We start from the raw sequence: 13,546 nt of genomic DNA, 5'->3' as shown, positions 1-13,546 counted from the left end.
TGTGTGTGTGTTTCGTTAATATATATATATAGTTTACTCAAGTGGTTGTTTCCCATTCACAGTAAATGGCACTATAATAAACAAATATCAGGTGTATTATTCCATGCCTTAACTATCGCACTGGTCACTATGCAAGACCAGCGAAATACGAACATCATCATTTAAATATTTGAGCTTAACATTGCAGAGCAATACAAAATGGAATGAAGATGTGAGGATTATGGTAGGGAAGGCAAATGGTCGACTTTGATTTATTGGGGGAATTCTAGAAAAGAGTGGTCCATCTGTAAAGGAGATCGCATATGGGACACTAGTGCAACCTATTCTTGAGTACTGCTGAAGTGTTTAGATCCATACCAGGTCGGATTAAGGAAAGACATCAAAGCAATTTAGAAGCAAGTTTCTAGATTTGTTGCTGGCTGGTTTGAACAACATGCAAGTGTTAAGCACACGCTTCAGGAACTCAAATGGGAATCTCTGGATGGAAGACGACATTCTTTTCAAGGAACACTATCAAGAAAATTTCCAGGATTTGAAGCTGATTGCAGAACAATTTTACTGCCTCCGACATACATTACGCATAAGGATCATAGAGGTAAGATACGAGAAGTTAGGGCTCATATGGAGGCAAGTAAGGAGTTGTTTTTCCCTTGCTCTGTTCGTGAATGGAACAGGAATGGAAATGACAAATAGTGGTACTGGGTAGCCTCCGTCAAACACTGCACGGTAGATTGCGGATCAAATCTTTAGCATTTGTCTGTAGCTCTGTAGCACCACATATCGAAAGCTTCTATTCTCTTCTTGTCTAAACTATTTATCGTCCATGTTTCACTACCATACATGGCTACACTCCATACAAATATGTTCAGAAACGACTTCCTGACACTTAAATCTATACTCTATGCTAACAAATTTCTCTTCTGCAGAAATGCTTTCCTTGGCATTGACAGTCTACATTTTATATCCTCTCTACTTCGACCATCATCAGTTATTTTGCTCCCAAAATAGCTACTACTACTTTAAGGGTCTCATTTCCTAATCTAATTCCCTCAACATCACCCGTCTTAATTCGACTACATTCCATTATCTGCGTTTTGCTTTTGTTGATGTTCATCTTATATCCTCCCTTCAAGACACTATCCATTCCGTTCAACTGCTCTTCCAAGTCCTTTGCTGTCTCTGACAGAATTACAATGTCATCGGCGAACTTCAAAGTTTTTATTTCTTCTCCATGGATTTTAATACCTACACCGAATTTTTCTTTTGTTTCAAAATGGTTCAAATGGCTCTGAGCACCATGGGACTCAACTGCTGTGGTCATCAGTCCCCTAGAACTTAGAACTAATTAAACCAAACTAACCTAAGGACATCACACACATCCATACCCGAGGAAGGATTCGAATCTGCGACCGTAGCAGCAGCGCGGCTCCGGACTGGAGCGCCTAGAACCGCACGACCACCGCGGCCGGCTTTTGTTTCCTTTACTGCTTGCTCAATATACAGATTGAATAACATCGGGGAGAGACTACAACCCTGTCTCACTCCCTTCCCAACCACTGATTCCCTTTCATGCCCCTCGACTCTTATGACTGCCATTTGGTTTCTATACAAATTGTAAATAGCCTTTCGCTCCCTATATTTTACCCCTGCCACCTTCAGAATTTGAAAGAGAGTATTCCAGTCAATATTGTCCAAAGCTTTCTCTAAGTCTACAAATGCTAGAAACATAGGTTTGCCTTACCTTAATCTAGCTTCTAAGATAAGCTGTAGGGTCAGTATTGCCTCACGTGTTCCAATATTTCTACGGAATCCAAACTGATCTTCCCCAAGGTCGGCTTCTACTAGTTTTTCTATTCGTCTGCAAAGAATTCGCATTAGTATTTTGCAGCCGTGACTTATTAAACTGAAAGTTCGGTAATTTTCACATCTGTCAACACCTGCTTTCTTTGGGATTGGAATTATTGTATTCTTCTTGAAGTCTGAGGGTATTTCGCTTGTCTCATACGTCTTGCTCACCAGATGGTAGAGTTCTGTCAGGACTGGCTCTCCCAAGGCCATCAGAAGTTCTAATGGAATGTTGTCTACTACCGGGGCCTTGTTTCGACTCAGGTCTTTCAGTGCTCTGTCAAACTCTTCACACAGTATTGTATCTCCCATTTCATCTTCATCTACATCCTTTTCCATTTCCATAATATTGTCCTCAAGTACATCGCCATTGTATAGACCCCCTATATACTCCTTCCACCTTTCTGCTTTCCCTTCTTTGCTTAGAACTGGGTTTCCATTTGAGCCCCTGATATTCATGCAGGTGATTCTTTTTTCTCCAAAAGTCTCTTTAATTTTCCTGTAGGCAGTATCTATCTTACCCCTAACGATATGCACCTCTACATCCTTACATTTGTTGTCTAGCCATCCCTGCTTAGCCATTTTGCACGTCCTGTCGATCTCATTTTTGAGACGTTTGTATTCCTTTTTTCCTGTTTCATTTACTGCATTTTTATATTTTCTCCTTTCATCAATTAAATTCAATATTTCTTCTGTTACCCAAGGATTTCTACTTGCCCTTGTCTTTTTACCTACTTGATCCTCTGCTGCCTTCACTTCTTCATCCCTCAAAGCTACCCATTCTTCTTCTACTTTATTTCTTTCCCCCATCCCTGCCATTTGTTCCCTTACACTCTCCCTGAAACTCTGTACAACCTCTGGTTCTTTCAGTTTATCCAGGTCCCATCTCCTTAAATTCCCACCTTTTTGCAGTTTCTTCAGTTTTAATCTACAGGTCGTAACCAACAGATTGTGGTCAGAGTCAACATCTGCCTCTGGAAATGTCTTACAACTTAAAACCTGGTTTCTAAATCTCTGTCTTACCATTATATAATCTATCTGATACCTTTTAGTATCTCCAGGGTTCTTCCATGTATACAACCTTCTTTCATGATTCTTGAACCAAGTGTTAGCTATGATTAAGTTATGCTCTGCACAAAATTCTACCAGACGGCTTCGTCTTTCATTTCTTATGCCCAATCCATATTCACCTACTACGTTTCCTTCTCTCCCTTTTCCTACTACCAAATTCCAGTCACCCATGACTATTAAATTTTCGTCTGCCTTCACTATCTGAATAATTTATTTTATCTCATCGTACATTGTATCAATCTCTGTATCACTTGCAGAGCTATTGGCATATAAACTTGTCCTGCTGTAGTAGGCGTGGGCTTCGTATCTATCTTGGCCACAATAATGCGTTCACTATGCTGTTTGTAGTAGCTTACCCGCCTTCCTATTTTTTTTATTCATTATTAAACCTACTCCTGCATTACCCCTATTTGATATTGTATTTACCACCCTGTATTCGCCTGAACAAATGTCTGGTTCCTCCTGCCACCGAACTTTACTAATTCCCACTATATCTAACTTTAACCTGTCCATTTCCCTTTTTAAATTTTCTAACCTACCTGCCCGATTAAGGGATCTGACATTCAACGCTCCACTCCGTAGAACGCCAGTTTTTTTCTCCTGATAACGACGTCCTTCTGAGTAGTCTCTGCCCGGAGATCCAAATGGGGGACTATTTTACCTCCGGAATATTTTACCCAAGAGGACGCCATCATCATTAACCATACAGTAAAGCTGCATGCCCTTGAGAAAAATTACGGCTGTAGTTTCCTTTTGCTTTCAACCGTTCGCAGTACCAGCACAGCAAGCCCATTTTGGTTAGTGTTACAAGGCCAGGTCAGTCAATCATCCAGACTGTTTGTCCCTGTAATGAGCAAATATAAACAGAATTTTATTTTTTATTTCAATTCATTTACTGAAAAACTCAAGGCAATTATAATTTATTTTTTCACATAATCTCCTGCTTTGTCTCAGCGTATGGGCAGCTTTTTGATGCCCCACCATGAAAAGAACTGGGTCGTATCACCAGCCAGTTTCGCACGTAGTCTTACACACGCTCGTCATCTTCAAATCATCACCCTCCTAGAGCTTTTTTAAGCAGTCCAAATAAATGGAAATCGCAGGGCAATAAGTCTGGGCTGTAAGGAGGATGATCAAATGTAGTCCAGTGCATTTCCCATAGGTTGGAAACAGTTAGGGCTGTAGAATGGGGTTGCACATTGTTGTGGAGGACGACGACCTGTTGAATGGAGTGGTCTTGTTTTTTGCAGCGATATTCAATTCTCGCCTGGTTCAACAGTTCACAGTAGTAAGCAGTAATGATTGTGCATCACTCATACAAAAAAAATCAATCAGCAAAATGCCTTGCTGATCGAAAAAAAATGTTGAAAGAACCTTGCCAACTGACAGTCGAGTCTTAGCTTTCACTGGTGCTGCCTCCCCCCTTCCTCCGCCACTCCTTACTGACTTGTTTGAATTCTGGAGAGTAGTGGTGAACCTATGTTTCATCACAGGTGACAATCTGACTCAAAAATGCATCACCTTCTTCCACAAACCTTGCTGTAAGCCTCTGACAGTCCTCCAAATGTCTCAGCTTCAGATTTTGAGTCAAAGCTTTAGGGACCCACCTGGAACACACTTTATGGAACTGTAGGTTGTTTATGATGACTGCTTGACAGCTCCCATAGCTGATTCCGTCTTTATGTGCAATTTCTGATACTCTCACCCTTTCGATCATTGTCAATAATGTCTTCAACCACATGAATGTTTTTATCTGTAATTCTGGTCGGAGGATGGCGATTGTGTTGCTGATTTTCCACACGTCCTTGTCTTTCCTTGAACTTTTCATGCCAGGTAAACACATGCGTGCTTGATGATGTTTCATCAGTGATCTGTACAGTCAATCTTCGGCAAATTTCCACCCCTGTAACTCCTTCTCGAGCAAAAAATTTGATAATTATGCATTGCGCAATGGAGGTGTGCATCTGTTGCTCATACTCGTCAGCGTTACTGACAAAACGGCGGGAAATATCTGACAGCACACTCTCCTAACCTCTAACGGTCCCAGATAAGCATAACAGAAGTGTGGGGCCAGTCCTACTAATTGTTGATGTTCAGGAACAAAAATCCCGTTTATATTGTAAAAACAGAAATTGTACTCTTTTATTTTGTGTTTTTTATTACCAGTAAATCAAGATTCATTATTAAAAAAATTTAATTTGTATCTGTGATGTATACTACTAAAGAAGTAACTTGTAATTAATTATGCATATTCCAACAATTATCAACATAAAGTTTTGAAAAAAGAATGTTTTAGTCTCATATTCAATTTAAAAAAAGCTACATGGAAAAAATTTGCCTTAAAAACCCAAAAAAAACCCTTAATTTGAAAATGATCACTCACAGGATATCTTGAGACAGTCAACATGCATCTGGACATGGTGAGTAGGGCTTCACTTATACAGCTGTTCTATCAAAAGGGCAATAGTGCTGCTGATCTTCACAAGTATCAATGTATTAAAAAACCACAGAGAGGTCTTCTTTCTTTCCGCTCTGCAGTTGAAGAAGATGATTCAGAAGTTCAAATTGAGGAGCAGTTTCGGAATCACTCCTGGGAGAGACCAGTGACCAGTTACACCACAAATTATTGAAGTAGTTAATGTTGCCTGAGCTGAATATTCAATGGGCCACCGTTGTTTCTGGCATTTGTAGCGCAATCTCTAGTGCAGTTCCAGTCTGTCGTGGGTACAGATGGTTGCCACATTGAGCAACATTTGTAACCTGGAATGTAAACATTGTACACAAATATCAAATGTTATTCTCTCTTGTGGAAATAAAAGTGTGTTTCTCTCAATGGTTTATTCATCGTTTCTCTTCCGCATGTTCTTAAAAATGTTTCCACCAAGTTTCATTGTCCTGCAATCACAGTTTTGTTGTAGAGGCACTTCTCAAGTAGTGAAAGTTTAATTATAACCACGCTGTACATCTAGCATAATTATGGATCAAGAGAAAATGAAATCTTTAAATTTTACATAAGATATACAGGGATAAGCAAGCTCATAGGTAGGTCATGATAAAAATAATAGACAAATTCTCTCCCCCCATTAAAACTGTGTGGTGACTCAATCAACACTAACAAAAGAAATTCTCATAAACAAGAGAAAACAGACTTAATATGTGTGATTGAAGTGTGGTCTAAGAACAACTCGCACATATGTGCAGGGTGTTAAAAAGAAAAAAATATTCCATAGTTTGAGAGGTGGTGTTATGGAAAATGTCCAGTAAATATGTGCTCTAAAAAGGATGCCTTAAGATCTGCGTGCACTAGTTTATCTTCACTACTTGGAAACACAGCTCCTCTTCTGAACAAGTGCTCATCATAGCTCTTAAGTTACGGATTTTAGCACCCATGTGAACTGCAAGAGTCCATACTACCACCTTTCAAAATATTTGCTATTTTTTAACATCATTTATATCAAAAGGGGAGATAAACATTGGTTGATTTGTATCATAACATACCTTCATACGCACCACATGAAAATCCAAACCATATACTTAGAGTGTTTTACAAATACAAGAAAAATGCTGCAAACACAATAACAGGAATAGAAATATTACAAATAGGTAATTGAGCATGCAACATTGGTATTCCAAGAGATACTTCCCAACTCTGAACACCACCACACCTCTTCCTACTCATCTCAGCAGACTGACTGCTACTCCAAATGTGTTGTGCCATCACTTTGTCGCTTGTAATAGTGATCCAATTAAAACCAAATTACAGCTTTGTATGCTGAGGGTGCAATTGCAATTTTGGTAGTGCATTATTCCTCATCACCCCCCCCCCCCCCCCCTCCAACCACAACTCCTTTGGTTCCATCAGATTCACCTGGTCCTACTCCAAAACCCATGCCACTTTCCTTGACGTTAACCTCCATCTGTCCAATGGCCAGCTGCACACATCCGTCCACATCAAACCCACCAACAAGCAACAGTACCTCCATTATGACAGCTGCCACCCATTCCATATCAAACGGTCCCTTCCCTACAGCCTAGGCCTTCGTGGCAAACGAATCTGCTCCAGTCCTGAATCCCTCGACCATTACACCAACAACCTGAAAACAGCTTTCGCATCCCGCAACTACCCTCCCAACCTGGTACAGAAGCAGATAACCAGAGCCACTTCCTCATCCCCTCAAACCCAGAACCTCTCACAGAAGAACCCCAAAAGTGCCCCACTTGTAACAGAATACTTCCCGGGACTGGATCAGACCTTGAATGTGGCTCTCCAGCAGTGATACGACTTCCTAAAATCCTGCCCCGAAATGAGATCCATCCTTCATGAAATCCTCCCCACTCCACCAAGTGTGTCTTTCCGCCGTCCGCCTAACCTTCGTAACCTCTTGGTTCATCCCTATGAAATCGCCAAACCACATTCCCTACCCTCTGGCTCCTACCCTTGTAACCGCCCCCGGTGTAAAACCTGTCACATGCACCCTCCAACCACCACCTACTCCAGTCCTGTAACCCGGAAGGTGTACATGATCAAAGGCAGAGCCCCGTGTGAAAGCACCCATGTGATTTATCAACTGACCTGCCTACACTGTGAAGCTTTCTATGTGGGAATGATCAGCAAGAAACTGTCCATTCGCATGAATGGACACAGGCAGACAGTGTTTGTTGGTAATGAGGATCACCCTGTGGCTAAACATGCCCTGGTGCATGGCAAGCACATCTTGGCACAGTGTTACACCGTCCGAGTTATCTGGATACTTCCCACTAACACCAACCTGTCAGCACTCCGGAGATGGGAACTTGCCCTTCAGTATATCCTCTCTTCTAGATATCCGCCAGGCCTCAATCTCCGCTAATTTCAAGTGTGTGTGTGTGTGTGTGTGTGTGTGTGTGTGTGTGTGTGTGTGTGTGTGTGTGTGTGTGTATACCTATCCTTTTTTTCCCCCTAAGGTAAGTCTTTCCGTTCCCGGGAGTGGAATGACTCCTTACCTTCTCCCTTAAAACCCACATCCTTTCATCTTTCCCTCTCCTTCCCTCTTTCCTGACGAAGCAACCGCCGGTTGCGAAAGCTCGAATTTTGTGTGTATGTTTGTGTTTGTTTGTGTGTCTATCAACCTGCCAGCGCTTTTGTTTGGTAAGTCACATCATATATATGAGACAAACACAAATATATATGCTCTTCAAAATAGAAATAAATTTTAAAAGATGGTTTGTTTTAGTGATACCTGTAGTGGTTTAATTCGGCCACTGTAGCCTTCTGCAATACAAAAAGAAAGTTTGCTGCAAATATAATATGCAGTGTGAATAAAATATGCGATATACGCACATTAACAGCAATCATATGAACCATCAATTGAAAATAGATTAAGCAACCAAGGCATGACTGAACACAGATAAAATGACAGTGAAAATAGATTATTCACATATCTGGCTAAGACAACATTGTCAGTAGACTTACAAGAGCTGGTTTCTAAAACAATAGGTATTCCCAACCAGGTCCTAAGAAAGTGTTATACAGTGGTGCTAATGAGATACATTGTGCACAGCATCACGAAGCATGCCGAATTTTATGAGAGACCCATTTAAAACTTGTTTTTAGGAAAGAAGAGAGGAATAGTATCTTGAAACAACATACCCAAGTGTTGCAGTTGGTTTTGTTTAATATTTATACATGATTCTCGATGAAACCAGTTAAGCATTTACTGGAAACAATCTCTTGCTTAGAGGCCCGTTCATATTCATTCCTTACTCATTCCTCTCAACTTGCCACTAGATATTACTCTTGTGTTGATTGTGCGTAAGAATCCTTGGAGCTTGAGTATTTTCAGGTGTGAATTGCATATGAGAAAATCATACTGGCCTGACAAAAATCGTTCACTAAGAATTGAAGATATCACTAATAGATGTAAGCTACACCTTTTTAAGTGGCCAGATAGTGGTAAACTGACAGTGTTTGTTGTGCTGTCCCCTTTTCTCTTTCTTTCTTTCTTTTTATTATTATTATTATTATTGTGATGTCTGGAGATGGTTAAATAGTATTCAAATTTAGTAGTTTACTATTAATGAAGAATTTACTACTACACCACTGTTTAATTTTAATTAATGAAAGCAAATTGTATTGATTTATTGAAATAAACACTTTTTAAATATTACAATTAATAAATGTCAAGTAGGGTGAGGTGAAGTAGATGCAGGTAGCAGCATAAGTTGATGCAAATGAAAATTTGGGCTATGAGCAGGTCCATACAAAGGCTATGGTGAGATAGCCCACATAGGTGGTGCAGAAACTGATAACTACAAAAAGAAGGGAAGAAAGACAGCAGTGTTCACTGAGATGCCGGAAATAGGGAGTATGTGTGAGCTTGTCCATCCAATTGGGCCCACCTGAGGTGGTCCCAAGGTATGCTACACTGAGGGGCAACGTGGAGAAAGGGAAACAGATAAGTCACATCATTATGACTGCAGCTTTAGTAGTCAGTGTGGAGGGAGTATTCACCACCTAACACTGATCCTTGGCAGTTGGTGGGTAAGGAAAATGAGTCACTGTGGAAGGATGCGCCAAGATGGGGGAGGGGAGTGAGGGAGGAGTGGTAGCAAGCCCTGGTCCAGCTGCTAGCAGCAGAGTAATTTTGTGTTTCTGTCACTTGTACTAAGCCAAAATAATGTCATACTGAAATTGTTTGATATAATACTGAAAAAAATACACAGAATAAAATTATATCTCCAATTTTCTGGTGGGCTCAGGCCCCTGTGGCCCTTAGCAACAAACCACTCGTGCACTTTTTAGAAAGAACTCTGTACACAAAAACAGAAGTAAAATAAATAGAAGCATTATGGAAGGGTTCAGATGATAGTGGTCTTTAGGAGACAGTAATTCTGTGTGCAACCCTTGTTTATACACTCCTGGAAATGGAAAAAAGAACACATTGACACCGGTGTGTCAGACCCACCATACTTGCTCCGGACACTGCGAGAGGGCTGTACAAGCAATGATCACACGCACGGCACAGCGGACACACCAGGAACCGCGGTGTTGGCCGTCGAATGGCGCTAGCTGCGCAGCATTTGTGCACCGCCGCTGTCAGTGTCAGCCAGTTTGCCGTGGCATACGGAGCTCCATCGCAGTCTTTAACACTGGTAGCATGCCGCGATAGCGTGGACGTGAACCGTATGTGCAGTTGACGGACTTTGAGCGAGGGCGTATAGTGGGCATGCGGGAGGCCGGGTGGACGTACCGCCGAATTGCTCAACACGTGGGGCGTGAGGTCTCCACAGTACATCGATGTTGTCGCCAGTGGTCGGCGGAAGGTGTACGTCCCCGTCAACCTGGGACCGGACCGCAGCGACGCACGGATGCACGCTAAGACCGTAGGATCCTACGCAGTGCCGTAGGGGACCGCACTGCCACTTCCCAGCAAATTAGGGACACTGTTGCTCCTGGGGTATCGACGAGGACCATTTGCAACCGTCTCCATGAAGCTGGGCTACGGTCCCGCACACCGTTAGGCCGTCTTCCGCTCACGCCCCAACATCGTGCAGCCCGCCTCCAGTGGTGTCGCGACAGGCGTGAAAGGAAGGACGAATGGAGACGTGTCGTCTTCAGCGATGAGAGTCGCTTCTGCCTTGGTGCCAATGATGGTCGTATGCGTGTTTTGCGCCGTGCAGGTGAGCGCCACAATCAGGACTGCATACAACCGAGGCACACAGGGCCAACACCCGGCATCATGGTGTGGGGAGCGATCTCCTACACTGGCCGTACACCTCTGAACCGAGGCACACAGGGCCAACACCCGGCATCATGGTGTGGGGAGCGATCTCCTACACTGGCCGTACACCTCTGGTGATCGTCGAGGGGACACTTAATAGTGCACGGCACATCCAAACCATCATCGAACCCATCGTTCTACCATTCCTAGACCGGCAAGGGAACTTGCTGTTCCAACAGGGCAATGCACGTCCGCATGTATCCCGTGCCACCCAACGTGCTCTAGAAGGTGTAAGTCAACTACCCTGGCCAGCAAGATCTCCGGATCTGTCCCCCATTGAGCATGTTTGGGACTGGATGAAGCGTCGTCTCACGCGGTCTGCACGTCCAGCACGAACGCTGGTCCAACTGAGGCGCCAGGTGGAAATGGCATGGCAAGCCGTTCCACAGGACTACATCCAGCATCTCTACGATCATCTCCATGGGAGAATAGCAGCCTGCATTGCTGCGAAAGGTGGATATACACTGTACTAGTGCCGACGTTGTGCATGCTCTGTTGCCTGTGTCTATGTGCCTGTGGTTCTGTCAGTGTGATCATGTGATGTATCTGACCCCAGGAATGTGTCAATAAAGTTTCCCCTTCCTGGGACAATGAATTCACGGTGTTCTTATTTCAATTTCCGGGAGTGTATTTTCTGTCATTATTTCATTGACTAGGTTGTCACCTGTTTCTTCTCTACTCTACCGTGTCTTAAAAGACAGGGGTATAGTAAGCATTTGTGCAGTTTGGCATAATATTGTGGTGGAAACTTGTTTAGTGTTTATGTAATTCTCAGAACCCATTTGGTCTACATTTCTACCTCCTTGTCACATATGCGCACATTCATGTGACTGGACTGTAAAAACACGAAGTACATTTCTGTAGCTGTTGACAGAGACTTGTTCGCTGTGTCTAGTTTATACCTACGTAAATTAGAATATTTAAGGGCTTAATAGGACCAATGTAGAAAAATATAAGGGATTACTGTATATAAACTGCGTAACGACCTTATATTTTTCAGATTCACGCAGAATTTGTCCATGTTTCGGCGAGATATCAATGATTCCTTGAAGGGTCCTAATATGACTGCAGCATCAGTGAGTGACATGATGACATCATAGTGACTATGTAATCTTTACCAGGAATGGAGTGTGGTGTAACTGAAGTGACAGTGATATTGCAAGGTTGTTTTAAGTTGTGAATAAAACAAAATCACAGATGAGCCTTTTTCTATTTATTAATGCAAAATATATAACCTAAGTAAAATGAAGGCAAGTTTGGACAAACACTATTTCAAAATTTATTTGTCGAGTGCCAGATATTCAATATAAATGTGCCATTGCTATGTATCACTGTATCTTTGTTACACGTATTTCATCCTGGTATTGTGCAGACATTAAACAAAAAGTTGTGGCTGCCAAGGTGAACATATGAAAGACATTTTCAGAATGTGACTTTCAGAGTATATTGATATGCAATTGTGTGTGAACACAGTGCGTATATTCGTTGTAAAGTACATGTGATTCTTATATTCTGGTTTTGTGAGTGTGTCTTGCCGCTGACGTGACAGTGTGAATACTAGAGAAAAGAATGATTGTGGAATTAATTGTACTGTGATTTGTTGTGAGATTACAATGTATGAAAATCTGGAATTTACTGTGATTGTTGCAGTGAATTGTGGAATATTTGGTTGATAATATTATTATATGTAAAAATGTCAGGAGAATGTATCATTGTCACACTTGTTGTTTCTATAGCTCGTTCCATAAATAAAGAACTTGCATTCAACATTTTTTGTTCCTATTTGAAAGGACTGAATTTTTACCAGGCACAAATTGTTGTGAACTGCCAACAAGAGAGACGTAGCCATGTATGTTACTCTGTTATTATTAAACTGTTGTTAAGTGTCTGTATGGACCATTCTCAGTCACTTTCTTTTGTTGTGTATCAAAGAAAAAAACCTTTTGTGTGAGTACTTTATCTCAAAATTTTGTTCTACAGCTGTAGACCATTATTCATCATTAAGAGCCCTATAAAATATGTGACGCTTTTCTATGCATAGTGTTGTTGTTGTATATTTTATATAGCTTCTGCACATGAAGTAGAACATACTGTTCACATAATTTTAATGTAATATAGTCTTATTTTTGTATGTATTGTGCATTGATAAATAAGAGCCAATCCAAGAAAAATCTTTGTGTCTTCTGGCTAAACTTGTACAAACCTTTGCTGATTGCAATCCAAAATCTAAACCAAATATTAATTTTCTATTGAGTTTTCTAAATCTTGAAGAGACAGATAAGTTCACATCCACTTCCTTTCCTAATTGTTCTCAAGAAGAGACATGAGCTCCATTCATCTTTATTCAAGCACCATCTGAGACTGTATCAGCCCAGAAAAATCTGAGGTGGTCATCAGGATTTAAAGCTGTGACATTGGGACATGAATCAAAAGACCACAGATCACAGTCTCTTGGGGGAAGAACATTATGTTATTAGTAAGTTATTTATAATGGGTAGCTCTGAATTTTCATCCTTTCACTAAGTAACAGACAAAAATTGGAACCTTTGCCTTTCATAGTTCAGTGCACTACCAGCTGCGCTATCTAAGCACGGTTCATAATCCATTTTACTTCCGCCACAGTACCTCATCTCGTACCTCCCACCAAGCGAATTTTCATATCACTGCACATACTGATGTTGATTGAAAATTTGTTATGGAGACAAAAACTATTCTACATTGTTTGTGCAAAGATTAGCTTAACTACTGTAGGGCTGAGATTGTAATGATGCCTCAGCTATTCAAAAATATATCATGAAAAATGAAAGTTACTATGGAAAGTAAGCTGAAAAAGCAATTGGTTGCTTAGTGTCACCGCTAACTACTTTAAC

General features: G+C 41.4%; 1 protein-coding gene across 5 annotated transcripts in view; it reads left to right on the top strand.

Moving 5' to 3' along the window:
- LOC126347079 (exportin-7) overlaps positions 1 to 12,923 on the top strand; it is a 214,861-nt gene extending 201,938 nt beyond the window's left edge. For all 5 annotated transcript variants that reach the window (XM_050002240.1, XM_050002241.1, XM_050002243.1 and 2 more), the window contains exon 22: positions 11,677 to 12,923. In XM_050002240.1, coding sequence (XP_049858197.1) covers positions 11,677 to 11,776 — 100 coding nt within the window. In that variant the 3' untranslated portion in view covers positions 11,777 to 12,923. The remainder of the gene's footprint in view (positions 1 to 11,676) is intronic.
- Positions 12,924 to 13,546: the final 623 nt, after the last annotated feature.

Source organism: Schistocerca gregaria, chromosome 1 (genome assembly GCF_023897955.1).
Source record: "Schistocerca gregaria isolate iqSchGreg1 chromosome 1, iqSchGreg1.2, whole genome shotgun sequence".
In the NCBI taxonomy this organism is placed as follows: Eukaryota; Metazoa; Arthropoda; class Insecta; order Orthoptera; family Acrididae; genus Schistocerca; species Schistocerca gregaria.
The sequence above is the reverse complement of the archived record's forward strand: the minus strand, read 5'-3'. Positions and strand labels throughout refer to the sequence as shown.